The sequence below is a fragment of the Scyliorhinus torazame genome, chromosome 12 (genome assembly GCF_047496885.1).
Source record: "Scyliorhinus torazame isolate Kashiwa2021f chromosome 12, sScyTor2.1, whole genome shotgun sequence".
In the NCBI taxonomy this organism is placed as follows: domain Eukaryota; kingdom Metazoa; phylum Chordata; class Chondrichthyes; order Carcharhiniformes; family Scyliorhinidae; genus Scyliorhinus; species Scyliorhinus torazame.
The window spans coordinates 87,259,769-87,278,527 of NC_092718.1; the positions used below are offsets into that span (position 1 = coordinate 87,259,769).

The 18,759-nt window shown below is 56.7% G+C and overlaps 1 protein-coding gene across 1 annotated transcript in view; it reads left to right on the forward strand.

Moving 5' to 3' along the window:
- Window positions 1-90: 90 nt before the first annotated feature.
- LOC140386540 (fish-egg lectin-like) overlaps window positions 91-18,759 on the forward strand; it is a 53,605-nt gene continuing 34,936 nt past the window's right edge. Inside the window, exons 1-2 of the mRNA XM_072468957.1 lie at window positions 91-137; window positions 3,944-4,028. Coding sequence (XP_072325058.1) covers window positions 3,980-4,028 — 49 coding nt within the window. The 5' untranslated portion in view covers window positions 91-137; window positions 3,944-3,979. The remainder of the gene's footprint in view (window positions 138-3,943; window positions 4,029-18,759) is intronic.

Consider the following 18,759-nt stretch of genomic DNA (forward strand, 5'->3'; position numbering starts at 1 on the left):
ATTACGAATCCCTGCCCACTGATTGGACCGAACCCTAAAATAAACCTGTGACCTTCGATGTGTCGACGTTTATCTCTGTCGGGAAAGCTTGGAGAGGCTGACAGAGCCAGAGGAGGAGGTGGCAGGACCGGGTAGAGGTGAGTGAGTGTGCCCATCGGGGGATGCACAGAGAGAGGGGGTCCGTCAGGCTCGAGCTGCTGACCTGCCCCTCGTAGAGGGGGCCTAAGAGAATGTGGTAAGGAGAGAGGCTGGTGAGTCGGAGGGGAAATATCAACCTGCTGGAGGGGAAAGAAGCAGGAATCGATGGAGGGAAGGTGAGAATGGAAGAGGGTCGGTGTTGCTCGCAACTGAAGGTGCCAAATTGTCCTGCTCATGGCTACGAAAGCTCTCGCTCCTGGACTGCCTTAAGCTCTATTATCACTGGGCTGTCAATCGCTCCCCCCCACCCCTACCCTGACACCTCACTGCATCAGCTATTTATGGTTGCGCAACCTTAATGATCTCAGCCATGGGGTGGGGGTTCTTGGATGATTTTGAAATCCAGTCGCAGTCCCACTTTCCCGACCACATGTTATCCTGGCAGAGAGCAAGGAATCAAAGCTCCCAGAGTTTGGAACAGGAGCAGTGTGTCTGGGCTCTGAGCAGTGACCCGAAGACCACAAGGAGAGAGAGAGAGAAACCTGATAATGCTGCAGTTAGGATTTTTAAAAAATTAATTTGCAGGATGTAGGTGTCACTGGCCAGACCCAGTAATTATTGACCAACCCTCATTGCCATAAGACACAGGAACTGAATTAGGTCATTCGGCCCAATAGGTCTGCTCCACCCTTGAGAATGTGGTGGTGTGCTGCCTTCTTAAACTGCTGCAGTCCCGGAGGTGTAGGTCCACCCACTGTGCTGTTAGGGAGGGAGCGCCAGGATTTTGACCTAGCGACAGCGAAGGAACGGCGATATATTTCCAAGTCAGGGTGGTGAGTGACTTGGAGGGGAACCTCCAGGTGGTGGGGTTCCCAGGCATCTGCTGCTCTTGTCCTTCTAGATGGTAGTGATCGTGGGTTTGGAAGGTGCTGCCGAAGGAGCCTTGATGAATTCCTGCAGTCCATCTTGTAGGTGGTCCGCACAGCTGCCACTGTTCATCGGTGGTGGAGGGAATGAATGTTTGTGGAAGGGGTGCCAATCAACCGGGGCTGCTTTGTCCTGGATGGTGTCGATCTTCTTGAGTGTTGCTGGAGCTGCACTCATCCAGGCAAGTGGAGAGTATTCCATTGCACTCCTGACTTGTGCCTTGTAGATGGTGGACAGGCTTCGGGATTGCTGGCTAATTCGGGATTGCTGGCTGATTCGGGATCTCTGGCAGATTAGGGTTTGCTGGATTATTCGGGAATGCTGTCTGATTCGTGATTGCAGGCTGATTTGGGATTAGTGGCTAATTTGGGAATGCTGGCTGATTCGGGTTTGCTGGCTGATTCGGGTTTGCTGGCTGATTCGGGATTGCTCGCTGATTCAGGATTGCTGGCTGATTCGGGATTGCTCACTGATTTAGGATTAGTGGCTAATTTGGGAATGCTGGCTGATTCGGGTTTGCTGGCTGATTCAGGATTGCTGGCTGACTCGGGTTTGCTGGCTGATTCGGGATTGCTCGCTGATTCAGGATTGCTGGCTGACTCGGGTTTGCTGGCTGATTCGGGATTGCTCGCTGATTCAGGATTGCTGGCTGACTCGGGTTTGCTGGCTGATTCGGGATTGCTCGCTGATTCAGGATTGCTGGCTGACTCGGGTTTGCTGGCTGATTCGGGATTGCTCCCTGATTCAGGATTGCTGGCTGATTTGGGTTTGCTGGCTGATTCGGGATTGCTGGCTGACTCGGGATTGCTCGCTGATTCAGGATTGCTCGCTGATTCGGGGTTGCTCGCTGATTCGGGGTTGCTCGCTGATTCGGGTTTGCTCGCTGATTCGGGTTTGCTGGCTGATTCGGGGTTGCTCGCTGATTCGGGTTTGCTGGCTGATTCGGGAATACTGGCTGATTTGGGATTGCTGGCTGATTCGGGATTGCTCGCTGATTCGGGATTGCTCGCTGATTCAGGATTGCTGGCTGATTCGGGGTTGCTCGCTGATTTGGGATTGCTGGGTGATTCGGGATTGCTCGCTGATTCGGGATTGCTCGCTGATTCAGGATTGCTGGCTGATTCGGGGTTGCTCGCTGATTCGGGTTTGCTGGCTGATTCGGGTTTGCTGGCTGATTCAGGGTTGCTTGCTGATTCGGGTTTGCTGGCTGATTCGGGAATACTGGCTGATTTGGGATTGCTGGCTGATTCGGGTTTGCTCGCTGATTCGGGTTTGCTGGCTGATTCGGGAATACTGGCTGATTTGGGATTGCTGGCTGATTCGGGGTTGCTCGCTGATTCGGGTTTGCTGGCTGATTCGGGATTGCTGGCTGATTCAGGAATACTGGCTGATTTGGGATTCCTGACAGATTCGGATGGCCCTTCATGGTACGCAGAGTTTTGTTGCCTCTGTTTCCATCACACCTGGGCAGGAATGTTGGGAGATGGGATTCAAACCCGGAATGTCTGATTCCTAGGCAGAGTGACGAGGATAAAAGCTTGTTCATTAATGAGGTAGTTAACAGCAATCTACAGGATAAGCAGCTCTCTCTCACTCCAAGGTGAGTACTGTGATACATCCAACAATCAGACATCTCCACGCAGGAACCTGGAGATCGCCTTCAATTGGTCAATAATATTGACTGTTAACTGACACAAACCAATCACATAACTTCTAAAAGCCACATGCCTAGATAGTTCTTTCTCTCTCTCTCTCTTTGTATCTCTCTCTCACTCTCTCTCACTCTCTTTGTATCTCTCTCTCACTCTCTCTCATTCTCTCTCTCACTCTCTTTGTATCTCTGACTCAACCTCTCTCTCTATCTTCCTCTGCCTTCTCTCTCTCTCCCTGTCTGCCTTTCTGTCTTCTCTCTCTTTATCTTTCTCTCTATGCCTCTCTGTCGCTCTCACTCTCTCTCTCTTTCTGACTTTCTCTCAGTCTCTCTCTCTATCTCCCTCTGCCCCTCTCTCTATCTCTCTGCCTTCCACTCTTGCTGTCTCTGACTTTCACTCTCTCACTCTCTTTCTCTGACTTTCACTCTCTCACTCTCTCTCTCTGACTTTCACTCTCTCTCTGACTTTCACTCTCTCTCTGACTTTCACCCTCTCTCTGACTTTCACTCTCACTCTCTTTCTCTGACTTTCACTCTCTCACTCTCTCTCTCTGACTTTCACTCTCTCTCTGACTTTCACCCTCTCTCTGACTTTCACTCTCTCTCTCTGACTTTCACTCTTTGACTCTCTCTCTCTGAATTTCACTCTCACACTCTCTATCTGACTTTCACTCTCTCACTCTCTCTGACTTTCACTCTCTCACTCTCTCTATCTGACTTTCGCTCTCTCTCTCTGACTTTCACCCTCTCTCTGAATTTCACTCTCTCACTCTCTCTCTCTGACTTTCACTCTCTCTCTAACTTTCACCCTCTCTCTTTCTGACTATCACTCTTTCTCTCTGTGGCATTCTGTCTCTCTCTCTCTGACATTCTGTCTCTCTCTCCGACATTCACTCTCTTGCTCTCTCTCCCTGACATGCACTCTCTCTCTCTCTCTGGCATTGACTCTCTCTCAGAAGTTTGTGGCCTCAAGTCTTCCCTCTGTGGGCTGAATAAGGGAGGATATTCCCACAGGGCGGGGGTGGTTTCCCCTTTGCCTGGGAGTCAATATTTATCCCTCACCCCATCTCACTTTAAAAAAACAGATAATCTGGGTTACTCTAACATTGCTGGGTGTGGGATCCTGCTGTGTACAACCTGACTGCTGTGTTTGCTACAACAGTGACCTTACTTCAAAACAAATCCTATCTATCTAATCGTTGTGTTTTTGTGTCTCTATCTGACTAGTCTGGATCCTGCAACTATCTGGATTGAGTTCAGGATATGAAGACATCTCTCAGTTTATTGTTGTCTCTACTGGCAGTCAATACTGGTAAGTGAAAAGAGAAAAGATTATTTACTTTTTTCATTTCCTCCCATTCGTTCTCTCTCTCCATCTTCAGTCCCATTCCCACACTGACTCCGCTTTGCATCCTGAATTCCAGTCCTCACTCTCCAGATCCACATTCTCTGCACTATATTCCTCACTCTGTCCCTCTTTGCCTCATGGGCCCAGCCGCTCACAGGGATCCTTCCGTAGCATGCTAACCCCTGACCCTCTGACCCCCGATCTGCCTGGAAACCGCTAACCCCTGACCCGTCTGTCTGGAAGCTGCTAACCCCTGACCCTCTGCCCCGTCTGTCTGGAAGCTGCTAACCCCTGACCCTCTGACCCCGTCTGTCTGGAAGCTGCTAATCCCTGACCCTCTGCCCCGTGTGTCTGGAAGCCGCTAACCCCTGACCCTCTGACCCCCGATCTGTCTGGAAACTGCTAACCCCTGACCCTCTGCCCCGTCTGTCTGGAAGCTGCTAACCCCTGACCCTCTGTCCCGTGTGTCTGGAAGCTGCTAACCCCTGACCCTCTGACCCCCGATCTGTCTGGAAACCGCTAACCCCTGACCCTCTGCTCTGTCTGTCTGGAAGTTGCTAACCCCTGACCCTCTGACCCCAGTCTGTCTGGAAGCTGCTAACCCCTGACCCTCTGCCCCGTGTGTCTGGAAGCTGCTAACCCCTGACCCTCTGAACCCCGTGTGGCGCACAATGACTTACGCGAGACGAGAAGCGATGAAGTCGATCTAGGCTTTATTAAGCGAGACTTGTCCCCAGCAGTTCAGCAACAGAATGAGGCTGCGGGGAGAAGCTCGGGCTCTTATACTCCACCTTCAGGGCGGAGCCAGAAGTCGGCAGATCCAATCAGGACTTGGGACCTGTCAGCCAATAGCCTCTCGGCTTCACAGGTACCACATTACCCCTAATACATACCACCACATTCACCCCTTGTTAAAAAAGAACCCGCCGGGGTCGTGGTTCGCATGGTGGTAACGGTTTACAAGGCTGGCCCTGGAACAAATTACGGACTGTGTTAATACAGCTTTAGCCCTACACTGGGCTATGTACATGTTTGTGAGAACTATTTACAATACGAGCAAAAAGAATTTTGTTACAACAACATTCTTGCTTTTCTTGGTGTCATGCGGACTCCACGAGTCGAGCGGGCGGTCTGGTCTTTCTCGTCGATCGCCTCAGCCCCGGTGGTGGTGCAGGTGCTTGCTCGGGCGTTGTCGTCTCTGGGAGCGTTTCGCTGTTTGTTCCTGTTTTACTCCTGGGCGGGCATGGGAGGAGGACCGATTCCCCCGGGAAGGGGGCGGTCGCGGGGTGCACCGGTGGCAGGGAGAGGGTGATCGGTGTCGGGGGTGTGTGTGTGTTGCCGGCGGGCGCCAGGTCCCGCAGGGAGACCGTGTCCTGTCGGCCGTCGGGGTACGCATAGGCGTACTGCGGGTTCGCGTGGAGGAGGTGAACCCTCTCAACCAACGGGTCCGATTTGTGCGCCCGCACATGTTTCCGGAGCAAGATGGGTCCTGGGGCCGCCAGCCAGGTTGGCAGCGACGTTCCGGAGGAGGACTTCCTGGGGAAGACAAGGAGGCGCTCATGAGGCGTTTGGTTAGTGGTGGTACACAGCAGCGACCGGATGGAGTGGAGAGCGTCCGGGAGGTCCTCCTGCCACCGGGAAACTGGGAGATCCCTGGACCGTAGGGCCAGTAGGACGGTCTTCCAGACCGTGCCGTTCTCCCTCTCTACTTGCCGTTCCCCCGGGGGTTGTAGCTGGTCGTCCTGCTCGAGGCTATGCCCTTGCTGAGCAGGAACTGGCGTAGCTCGTCACTCATGAAGGAGGACCCCCTGTCGCTATGGATATACGCGAGGAAACCGATCAGTGTGAATATGGTGCCAAGGGCTTTAATGACTGTAGCCGCTGTCATGTCGGGGCAGGGGATGGCGAAGGGGAAACGGGAGTACCCGTCCACCACGTTCAGGAAGTATGTGTTGCGGTCGGTGGAGGGGAGGGGCCCTTTGAAATCCAAACTGAGGCGTTCAAAGGGGCGGGAAGCCTTGATCAGGTGCGCTCTATCCGGCCTGAAAAAGTGTGGTTTGCACTCTGCGCAGATGTGGCAGTTCCTGGTGACTGTACGGACCTCCTCCACAGAGTAGGGGAGGTTGCGGGACTTTACGAAATAGTAGAATCGAGTGACCCCCGGGTGGCAGAGGTCCTCGTGGAGGGCTTGGAGGCGGTCTATTTGTGCGTTGGCACGTGTGCCGCGGGATAGGGCATCGGACGGCTCATTCAGCTTTCCGGGACGATACAAGATCTCATAATTGTAGGTGGAGAATTCGATCCTCCACCTTAAGATCTTGTCATTTTTAATTTTGCCCCGCAGTGCATTATCGAACATAAAGGCTACCGACCGTTGGTCGGTGAGGAGAGTGAATCTCCTGCCGGCCAGGTAATGCCTCCAATGTCGCACAGCTTCCACTATGGCTTGGGCTTCCTTTTCCACTGAGGAGTGGCGGATTTCTGAGGCGTGGAGGGTCCGGGAGAAAAAGGCCACGGGTCTGCCCGCTTGGTTAAGGGTGGCCGCCAGAGCTACGTCGGAGGCGTCGCTCTCGACCTGGAAGGGGAAGGACTCGTCGATGGCACACACCGTGGTCTTTGCGATATCCGCTTTGATGCGGCTGAAGGCCTAGCGAGCCTCTGTCGACAGGGGGAAGGTAGTGGACTGTATTAGCGGGCGGGCCTTGTCTGCGTACTGGGGGACCCACTGGGCGTAATATGAAAAGAAGCCCAGGCAACGTTTCAGGGCTTTGGAGCAGTCGGGGAGGGGAAATTCCATAAGGGGGCGCATGCGTTCGGGGTCGGGGCCTATTACTCCATTGCGCACTACGTATCCCAGGATGGCCAAACGGTTTGTGCTAAAAACGCATTTTTCCTCGTTATATGTGAGGTTCAGGGCGTTAGCGGTCTGGAGGAACTTTTGGAGGTTGGCATCGTGGTCGTGCTGATCGTGCCCGCAGATGGTTACGTTGTCGAGATACGGGAACGTGGCCTGCAACCCGTGCTGGTCAACCATTCGGTCCATCTCCCGCTGGAAGACCGAGACCCCGTTCGTGACGCCAAATGGGACCCTTAGGAAGTGGTATAGCCACCCGTCTGCCTCGAAGGCTGTGTACTTGCGGTCACCTGAGCGGATGGGGAGCTGGTGGTAGGCGGACTTGAGGTCCACGGTGGAAAAGACCTTATACTGAGCAATCCGATTGACCATGTCGGATATGCGGGCGAGAGGGTACGCATTTAGCTGCGTGTACCTGTTGATGGTCTGACTATAGTCTACGATCATCCTTTGCTTCTCCCCGGTCTTAACGACTACCACCTGGGCTCTCCTGGGACTATTGCTGGCCTGGATTATGCCTTCTTTCAGCACCGCTGGACTTCAGACCGAATAAATGTCCGGTCCTGGGCGCTGTACCGTCTGCTCCTAGTGGCGACGGGTTTGCAATCCGGGGTGAGGTTTGCAAACAAGGACGGCGGTTCAACCTTGAGGGTTGCGAGGCCGCAGATAGTGAGTGGGGGTATTGGGCCGCCGAATTGGAATGTTCGGCTCTGAAGGTTACACTGGAAATCTAATCCCAGTAATGTGGGCGCGCAGAGTTGGGGAAGGACGTAGAGCCTGTAGTTCTTAAACTCCCTCCCTTGCACCGTTAGGTTTGCGATGCAGAACCCTTTGATCTCCACTGAGTGGGATCCTGCAGCTAGGGAAATCTTTTGCGTACTTGGATGGATGGTCAGAAAACAGCATTTTCCCGTGTCTGGGTGAATAAAACTTTCAGTGCTCCCGGAGTCGATCAGGCACGGCGTCTCGTATCCGTTGACCAGCACCGTTGTTGTCGCCGTCTGGAGCGTCCGGGGCCGCTATTGATCCAGTGTCACCGAAGCCAGTCGTGGTAGTAGTGTCGCGGCGTCTTCTTTGGACCCCGTGGAGCCGTCGATGCTGGGGTCCTTTGTTGTCAACCAAGGTGGTGGCGTCCATGAATCGCACGCGGCCGGGGTGGACAAAATGGCTGCTCCCATGGGTCGCACGTGGTCGGGGGTGGACAAAATGGCCACCCCCATGAATCGCACGTGGCTGGGGGGTCACAAGATGGCAGCGCCCATCCTCCCCTCGTGGTGCCCGGGACCCAAAATGGCGGCGCCCGCGGGTCGCACATGGGGCGCTGGGGGGGTTGGGGGGTGTTCAGGATCTGTTGTCCTCGTTCTTCTCCGGGGATTGCGGCGACCCCCCGGGACCGGCAAACTGCCGCGTAATGGCCCTTTTTGCCGCAGCTTTTACAACTAGCTGCGCGGGCCGGGCAGCGCTGCCGGGGGTGTTTCACTTGTCTGCGAAAATAGCAGCGGGCCCCCCCCGGGATGGTCTGGCGCTTTAACCGCGCACGCTTGCGGGGGGGGGGGGGTGGGGGGGTGCCGGGGAGTTGGTCGCGACGGGGGTCCACGGAGCCCAAGGGGCTGCCGCACGGTCGGGGCCGTAGGCGTGGGCGTTTTGGGAGGCCACATCAAGGGAAGCTGCAAGGGCCCGTGCCTCTGAGAGTCCTAGCGACTCTCTTTCTAAAAGTCTCTGACGGATTTGGGGAGAGTTCATACCTGCCACGAATGCATCATGAATTAGCATGCCCGTGTGTTCGATCGCGTTCACCGGCGGGCAGCTGCAACCCCGTCCCAAAATTAGCAGCGCGCCGTAGAATTCCTCGAGCGATTCTCCGGGACTTTGCCGTCTCGTCGCGAGTTGTTGGAGCGCGTAGACCTGGTTAACGGGCCGAACGTAGATGCTCTTCAGCAATGCGAGCGCTGTCGGGAAATCCTCCGCGTCTTCTATAAGCGAGTAAATCTACGGGCTTACCCTCGAATGCAGGACCTGCATTTTCTGCTCTTCCGTGATCCGGCCGGGGGCCGTTCGGAGGTAGCCTTCAAGGCATGCTTGCCAGTGTTTGAATACTGCCGCCAAGTTCGCTGCATGGGGGCTGATCCGCAGGCACTCCGGGGCGATCCGGAGCTCCATAGTCTTTTAAGCTCGCTTAATAAATTGTAGCGCACAATGACTTACGCGAGACGAGAAGTGATGAAGTCGATCTAGGCTTTATTAAGCGAGACTTGTCCCCAGCTGCTCAGCAACAGAATGAGACTGCGGGGAGAAGCTCGGGCTCTTATACTCCGCCTTCAGGGCGGAGCCGGAAGTCGGCAGATCCAACCAGGACCCGGGACCTGTCAGCCAATAGCCTCACGGCTTCACAGGTACCACATTACCCCTTATACATACCACCACACCCCGATCTATCTGGAAGCCGCTAACCCCTGACCCTCTGTCACGTGTGTCTGGAAGCTGCTAACCCCTGACCCTCTGACCCCGGTCTGTCTGCAAGCTGCTAACCCCTGACCCTCTGTCACGTGTGTCTGGAAGCTGCTAACCCCTGTCCCTCTGACCCCGGTCTGTCTGGAAGCTGCTAACCCCTCACCCTGTGACCCCGGTCTGTTTGGAAGCTGCTAACCCCTGACCCTCTGCCCCTTGTGTCTGGAAGCCGCTAACCCCTGACCCTCTGCCCCGTGTGTCTGAAAGCTGCTAACCCCTGACCCTCTGCCCCGTGTGTCTGGAAGCCGCTAACCTCTGACCCTCTGCCCCGTCTGTCTGGAAGCTGCTAACCCCTGACCCTCTGCCCCGTGTGTCTGGAAGCTGCTAACCCCTGACCCTCTGCCCCGTGTGTCTGAAAGCTGCTAACCCCTGACCCTCTGACCCCGTGTGTCTGGAAGCTGCTAACCCCTGACCCTCTGACCCCCGTCCTGTCTGGAAGCTGCTAACCCCTGACCCTCTGCCCCGTGTGTCTGTAAGCTGCTAACCCCTGACCCTCTGGCCCGTGTGTCTGGAAGCTGCTAACCCCTGACCCTCTGACCCCAGTCTTTCTGGAAGCTGCTAACCCCGGACCCTCTGGCCCGTGTGTCTGGAAGCCGCTTGACCCTCTGATGCACTAAGCGTCAAGAACCACAAAGACATGTGAGACTTTAACCAAGGCTTTAATACACTACATAGGAAGCTTACCCGACACAGACTACCCCAGACAATGGGTCAGGTTCTCAGAAGCTGGGTCTTATACCTAACTCCCAGGGGAGTGGCCAACGTCAGGTTACATACAGGTGACCGAACCTCTACAGAGCAACAGTACAAGACACAGTACAATACACAGGATTGCAGGGCCACGTTACACACAACTATTATATAACTATGTACAATGATAGGAAAGTACAGTGGTGTATCACCACATTCACCCCTTGTTTAGAAGGAAGTCCGGGTTGAAAATATGGAGTAGCAAACACAGTGAACAAACAGGGAGTAACGAACAGAGTCCATCAGGAGGTTCCGTGTCGTCAGAGGTCGAGACGAACGATGTGTTTGGTCGATCTCTTTGAACGTCGGAGCTGCGGCGCTGAGGTAGTGTCCGGCGGTATCCGTGCGGTCGGTGGTGCTGGGTCGCGAGGCGGCATGACGTCCCCCACCGCTTCGGCTGGCTCAAGGCGAATCTGCGGGATGACAGCAGCTGGCACGGAGTAGTAACAGGCCGAGGGATCGACGGGAGCAGAGAGGGAGCGGGGTGGAGGTTGCGGGGCGGGGGCGGCAGGGGCCCCAGAGGGGGCCAGGTCCTTGATGGAGACGGTCTCCTCACGCCCGTCGGGGTACGCGTACTGTGGGTTGGCGTGGAGGAGATGGACTCTCTCCACCAGGGGCTCCACCTTAGAGGTCCGCACGTGCTTGCGGAGCAGGACGTCTCCCGGGGACAGGAGCCCGGACGGAAGCGATGTCACGGATGCCGATCTCCTGGAGAAGAGAAACATCCGCTCATGAGGGGTAGCATTCGTTGCAGTACACAAAAGGGACCGGATGGAGTTGACTGCGGCAGGGAGGGCCTCCTGCCAACGGGAGACTGGTAGGCCTTTGGACTTGAGGGCTAGCAGCACGGCCTTCCACCTGTCCGTTCCCCCGGGGGTTTTAACTGGTCGTCCTGCTCGAGGCAACGCCCCTGGCGAGCAGGTACCGACGCAGCTCCTCACTCATGAAGGAGGAGCCCCGGTCACTGTGAACGTAATTGGGATAACCGAACAGCATGAAGAGGTCGTGCAACGCTTTGATGACGGTGGCGGAGGTCGTGTCGGGGCAGGGAATGGCGAAGGGGAACCGCGAGTACTCGTCGATGACGTTGAGGAAGTACGTGTTGCGGTTGTGGGTGGGGAGGGGCCCTTTGAAGTCAATGCTGAGACGTTCAAAGGGGCGGGTAGCCTTGATTAGGTGCGCCTTGTCTGGCTTGTAGAATTGCGGCTTGCACTCCGCACAGACTTGGCAGTCCCTAGTCATGGCCTTGACCTCCTCGACTGAGAAGGGCAGGTTGTGGCCCTTGGTGTAGTGGTAGAACCGCCTGACGCCCGGGTGACAGAGGTCATTATGTAGTGCCCGCAGTCGGTCATCCTGTGCGTTGGCACAGTACTACGGGACAGGGCATCAGGAGGATCATTGAGCTTACCTGGCCGGTATAAGATACTATAATTGTAGGTGGAGAGTTCGATCCTCCACCGTAATATCTTATTATTTTTGATTTTACCTCCTTGTTTGTTGTCGAACATGAACGCAACTGATCGTTGGTCAGTAACGAGGGTAAATGGTTTTCCGGCCAGGTAGTGCCTCCAGTGCCGGACGGCTTCCACTATGGCCTGTGCCTCCTTCTCAACAGAGGAGTGGCGGATCTCGGGGCCTTGGAGTGTGCGGGAAAAGAAGGCGATGGGCCTGCCCGCCTGGTTGAGGGTGGCACCCAGGGCAAAGTCGGAGGCATCGCTCTCAACTTGGAATGGTACAGACTCGTCTACCGCATGCATGGCGGCTTTGGCGATAGCGGTTTTTAGGAGGTGGAAGGCCTGGCAGGCCTCGGGCGGGAGGGGGAATGAGGGGGAACGGAGGAGGGGTCGGGCCTTGTCAGCGTACTCGGGCACCCACTGGGCATAGTAGGCAAAGAACCCGAGGCATCGCCTCAGTTCTTTGGGGCAGGTGGGAATGGGGAGTTCGAGAAGGGGGTGCAGACGGTCGGGATCGGGGCCGAGGACACCGTTCTCCACCACGTAGCCGAGTATGGCGAGGCGGGTGGTGCCGAAAACACATTTTGCCTCGTTGTACGTGAGATTGAGGCGTTTGGCAGTTTGGAGGAATTTAGTGAGGTTGATGTCATGGTCCTGCTGGTTGTGGCCGCAGATGGTGACGTTGTCCAGATACGGGAAGGTAGCCCGCAGTCTGTGCTGGTCCACCATTCGGTCCATCTCCTGTTGGAAGACCGAGACTCCATTGGTGACGCCAAAGGGTACCCTAAGAAAGTGGTAGAGGCGGCCGTCCGCCTCGAAGGCCGTGAAGTTACGGTCCTCCGGGCGGATAGGGAGCTGGTGGTAGGCGGATTTCAAGTCTATGGTGGAGAACACCCGGTACTGTGCAATCCGGTTGACCATGTCAGATATGCGGGGGAGGGGATACGCATCAAGCAGCGTGTACCGGTTGATGGTTTGACTGTAGTCAATGACCATGCGGTGTTTCTCGCTAGACTTGACTACCACCACTTGGGCTCGCCAGGGGCTGGTGCTGTGAGCAATGATCTTTTCCGAGAGAAGGCGCTTAATCTCCGCTCGAATGAATTGGCGGTCCCCGAAACTGTAACGCCGACTTTTAGTAGCCACGGGCTTGCAGTCGGGGGTGAGATTAGCAAGCAATGAAGGGGGGTGGATCCTGAGTGTGGAGAGACTACAGGTGGGACCCGGGGGGGGATCAGGGAAGAACTGGGGGTTGGAGACCGTGAGGGGGCGGAGGGGGCCGCTAAAATGCAAGGTGAGGCTGCGCAGGTGGCATTGGAAGTCCAGGCCGAGGATCGCGGCGGCGCAGAGGTGAGGGAGGACCATGAATTTGAAATCCTGGAACACCGCGCCGTTCACTGAGAGGGTGATGACGCAGTAGCCCGAAACCTCGGCCGACTGGGAGTTGGAGGCCATGGAAATATGCCTGCGCGTGGGTAGTACCTTGAGGGAGCAGCGGCGCACGGTGTCTGGGTGGAGGAAGCTCTCCGTGCTGCCGCTGTCGAAGAGGCAGGTAACAGTGAAACAATTTACCTGAACCTCCATGGTGGATCTGGCGAGCTGATGCGGTCGGTCCTGGTCGAGGACGATGGATGCGATGGTGGAGCTGTTGGAGAAGGGTGCCTGATCCGGGGAGCGGCCTGCGGAAGAAGGTGGCGGCGCCCCGGCGTCGTAGGCTGCTGTTGGAGGCCAGGTTGCTGTCGTTGGCTGCATCTCAGTTGTTTGCAGCATTTCGGTTGAGTTCGCAGGTCCGAAAGCGACGATCGGCGGCGGACCGGAAGTGACGGTCGGCGGCGGACCGGAAGTGACGATCGGCGGTGGGGCGGACCCGGAAGCGACGATCGGCGGCGGACCGGAAGTGAAGGGAGCCGGGCTGGAGATAATCAAAGATGGCGGCGCCCCTGCGTTGCACATGTCGAATATTGAGCCGGGAACGGAGGATGGCGGCACCCAGGAGGAGCAGGCGTGTTGGACCACGAGGCAGCGGTGGAGCGGCAGACGTTTGCCTTTCTTGCCACAGGCTGAACAGGTAGCATCTCTAGCAGGGCAGAGTTTCCTGGGGTGTTTTGCCTGGCCACAAAAGTAACACTGGGCCCAGGCATTATTTTCCCTGCTGGTGTGGCTGGGTGGGCCGTGACTTGCAGGGGTTGTTGCTGGGCGGGCGGCAGGGAGATAGCGGCCACGTAGGGAACGTGGGCAGGCGCGTAGGAAATTTGGGCAGGCGTGTAGGGCGCACTATTGTCATAGGCTGCCTGTTGGGCCTCTGCCATAGTGACTGCCGTGTCCAGAGTCAGCGTAGTTTGTGCCAGTAGGAGTTGCCGAATTGGGACGGAAGGGATGCCGGCAACAAAGGCATCGAGCGCCAGGGCCTCAGTGTTCTGCTCAGCGGAGACTGCTGGCGCGTTGCAGGTGAGCACGAGGGCTCGGAGGTCCCGAACGAACACGGACATGGGTTCACCCGGCTGCTGGTGCCGGGAGGCGAGGCGGTGGCGGGCGTAAATAGAATTAACAGTTCGTGCATACCGGCTTTTGAGCTTCACGATAGCGTAGGTCGTTGTTCCCGTGATGAGGTCGAAAAGCCCGTAGTCGAGCCGTGAGCACAGGAGGTTGAGTCGGTCAGCGTCCGTTTTGGCGAAGGCGGAGGATGCTTCCAGGTAAACCTCGAAACACCGGAGCCAGCAGTTGAAAAGGTGATCCGCGCGTGGAGCGTGGGGGTCGAGCGAGAGCTTGCCGGGTTTCAGAGCAGCCTCCATTATAACTGTAGTGTATTAAATTGATGCACCAAGCGTCAACAACCACAAAGACATGTGAGACTTTAACCAAGGCTTTAATACACTACATAGGAAGCTTACCCGACATAGACGACCCCAGACAAAATGGGTCAGGTCTCAGAAGCTGGGTCTTATACCTACTCCCGGGGGAGTGACCAAGGCGGAGCTCTCCGTGGTCAGGTCAGGTTATATACAGGTGACCGAACCTCTACAGAGCTACAGTACAATACACAGTACAATACACAGGATTACAGGGCCACGTTACACACAACTATTATATAACTATGTACAATGCTAGGGAAGTACAGTGGTGTATCACCACATTCACCCCTTGTTTAGAAGGAAGTCCGGGGTGAAAATATGGAGTAGCAAACACAGTGAACAAACAGGGAGTAATGAACAGAGTCCATCAGGAGGTTCCGTGTCGTCAGAGGCCGAGGCGAACGATGTGTTTGGTCGATCTCTTTGAACGTCGGAGCTGCGGCGCTGAGGTAGTGTCCGGCGGTATCCGTGCGGTCGGTGGTGCTGGGTCGCGAGGCGGCATGACGTCCCCCACCGCTTCGGCTGGCTCGAGGCGAATCTGCGGGATGACAGCGGCTGGCACGGAGTAGTAACAGGTCAAGGGATCGACGGGAGCAGAGAGGGAGAGGGGTGGAGGTTGCTGGGCGGGGGCGGCAGGGGCCCCAGAGGGAGCCAGGTCCTTGATGGAGTCGGTCTCCTCACGCCCGTCGGGGTACGCTATGTACGCGTACTGTGGGTTAGCGTGAAGGAGACGGACTCTCTTCACCAGGGGCTGAGCCTTAGAGGTCCGCACGTGCTTGCGGAGCAGGACGTCTCCCGGGGACAGGAGCCCAGACGGAAGCGATGTCACGGATGTCGATCTCCTGGAGAAGAGAAACATCCGCTCATGAGGGGTAGCATTCGTTGCAGTACACAACAGGGACCGGATGGAGTGGAGTGCGGCAGGGAGGGCCTCCTGCCAACGGGAGACTGGTAGGCCCTTGGACTTGAGGGCTAGCAGCACGGCCTTCCAAACTGTCGCGTTCTCCCTCTCCACCTGTCCGTTTCCCCGGGGGTTGTAACTGGTCGTCCTGCTCGAGGCAACGCCCCTGGTGAGCAGGTACCGACGCAGCTCCTCACTCATGAAGGTGGAGCCCCGGTCACTGTGAACGTAATTGGGATAACCGAACAGCATGAAGAGGTCGTGCAACGCTTTGGTGACGGTGGCGGAGGTCGTGTCGGGGCAGGGAATGGCGAAGGGGAACCGCGAGTACTCGTCGATGACGTTGAGGAAGTATGTGTTGCGGTTGTGGGTGGGGAGGGGCCCTTTGAAGTCAATGCTGAGACGTTCAAAGGGGCGGGTAGCCTTGATTAGGTGCGCCTTGTCTGGCTTGTAGAATTGCGGCTTGCACTCCGCACAGACTTGGCAGTCCCTAGTCATGGCCTTGACCTCCTCGACTGAGAAGGGCAGGTTGTGGCCTTTGATGGAGTGGTAGAACCGCCTGACGCCCGAGTGACAGAGGTCATTATGTAGTGCCCGCAGTCGGTCATCCTGTGCATTGGCACAAGTACTACGGGACAGGGCATCAGGAGGATCATTGAGCTTACCTGGCCGGTATAAGATATTATAATTGTAGGTGGAGAGTTCGATTCTCCACCGTTATATCTTATCATTTTTGATTTTACCTCCTTGTTTGTTGTCGAACATGAATGCAACTGATCGTTGGTCAGTAACGAGGGTAAATGGTTTTCCGGCCAGGTAGTGCCTCCAGTGCCGGACGGCTTCCACTATGGCCTGTGCCTCCTTCTCAACAGAGGAGTGGCGGATCTCGGGGCCTTGGAGTGTGCGGGAAAAGAAGGCGATGGGCCTGCCCGCCTGGTTGAGGGTGGCACCCAGGGCAAAGTCGGAGGCATCGCTCTCGACTTGGAATGGTACAGACTCGTCTACCGCATGCATGGCGGCTTTGGCGATAGCGGTTTTTAGGAGGTGGAAGGCCTGGCAGGCCTCTGGCGGGAGGGGGAATGAGGGGGAATGGAGGAGGGGTCGGGCCTTGTCAGCGTACTCGGGCACCCACTGGGCATATTAGGCAAAGAACCCGAGGCATCGCCTCAGTTCTTTGGGGCAGGTGGGAATGGGGAGTTCGAGAAGGGGGCGCAGACGGTCGGGATCGGGGCCGAGGACACCGTTCTCCACCACGTAGCCGAGTATGGCGAGGCGGGTGGTGCCGAAAACACATTTTGCCTCGTTGTACGTGAGATTGAGGCGTTTGGCAGTTTGGAGGAATTCAGTGAGGTTGATGTCATGGTCCTGCTGGTTGTGGCCGCAGATGGTGACGTTGTCCAGATACGGGAAGGTAGCCCGCAGTCTGTGCTGGTCCACCATTCGGTCCATCTCCTGTTGGAAGACCGAGACTCCATTGGTGACGCCAAAGGGTACTCTAAGAAAGTGGTAGAGGCGGCTGTCTGCCTCGAAGGCCGTGAAGTTACCGTCCCCCGGGCGGATAGGGAGCTGGTGGTAGGCGGATTTCAAGTCTATGGTGGAGAACACCCGGTACTGTGCAATCCGGTTGACCATGTCAGATATGCGGGGGAGGGGATACGCATCAAGCAGCGTGTACCGGTTGATGGTCTGACTGTAGTCAATGACCATGCGGTGTTTCTCGCTAGACTTGACTACCACCACTTGGGCTCGCCAGGGGCTGGTGCTGTGAGCAATGATCTTTTCCGAGAGAAGGCGCTTAATCTCCGCTCGAATGAATTGGCGGTCCCCGAAACTGTAACGCCGACTTTTAGTAGCCACGGGCTTGCAGTCGGGGGTGAGATTAGCAAACAGTGAAGGGGGGGGATCCTGAGTGTGGAGAGACTACAGGTGGGACCCGGGGGGGATCAGGGAAGAACTGGGGGTTGGAGACCGTGAAGGGGGGGAGGGGGCCGTTAAAATGCAAGGTGAGGCTGCGCAGGTGGCATTGGAAGTCCAGGCCGAGGATCGCGGCGGCGCAGAGGTGAGGGAGGACCATGAATTTGAAATCCTGGAACACCGCGCCGTTCACTGAGAGGGTGACGACGCAGTAGCCCGAAACCTCGGACGACTGGGAGTTGGAGGCCATGGAAATATGCCTGCGCGTGGGTAGTACCTTGAGGGAGCAGCGGCGCACGGTGTCCGGGTGGAGGAAGCTCTCCGTGCTGCCGCTGTCGAAGAGGCAGGTAACAGTGAAACAATTTACCTGAACCTCCATGGTGGATCTGGCGAGCTGATGCAGTCGGTCCTGGTCGAGGACGATGGATGCGATGGTGGAGCTGTTGGAGAAGGGTGCCGGATCCGGGGAGCGGCCTGCGGAAGAAGGTGGCGGCGCCCAGGCGTCGTAGGCTGCTGTTGGAGGCCAGGTTGCTGTCATTGGCTGCATCTCAGTTGTTTGCAGCATTTCGGTTGAGTTCGCAGGTCCGAAAGTGACGATCGGCGGCGGGGCGGACCCGGAAACGACGATCGGCGGCGGACCGGAAGTGACGTGCGGCGGACCGGAAGTGAAGGAAGCCGGGCCGGGGGTAATCAAAGATGGCGGCGCCCCTGCGTCGCACGTGTCGAATAGCGAGCCGGGAACGGAGGACGGCGGCACCCCGGAGTAGCAGACCGCGGTGTTGGACCCCGAGGCAGCGGTGGAGCGGCAGACGTTTGCAAAATGGCCTTTCTTGCCACAGGCTGAACAGGTAGCATCTCTAGCAGGGCAGCGTTTCCTGGGGTGTTTTGCCTGGCCACAAAAGTAACACTGGGGCCCAGGCATTATTTTTACTGCTGGTGTGGCTGGGTGGGCCGTGACTTGCAGGGGTTGTTGCTGGGCGGGTGGCAGGGAGGTAGCGGCCACGTAGGGAACGTGGGCAGGCGCATAGGAAGTTTGTGCAGGCGTGTAGGACGCATTATTGTCGTAGGCTGCCTGTTGGGCCTCTGCCATAGTGACTTCCGTGTCCAGAGTCAGGGTAGTTTGTGCCAGTAGGAGTTGGCGAATTGGGACGGAAGGGATGCCGGCAACAAAGGCATCGAGCGCCAGGGCATCAGTGTTCTGCTCAGCGGAGACTGCTGGCGCATTGCAGGTGAGCGCGAGGGCACGGAGGTCCCGAACGAATACGGACATGGGTTCACCCGGCTGCTGGTGCCGCGAGGCGAGGCGGTGGCGGGCGTAAATAGAATTAACAGTTCGTGCATACCGGCTTTTGAGCTTCACGATGGCATCGGCGTAGGTTGTTGTTCCCGTGATGAGGTCGAAAAGCCCGTAGTCGAGCCGTGAGCACAGGAGGTTGAGTCGGTCGGCGTCCGTTTTGGCGAA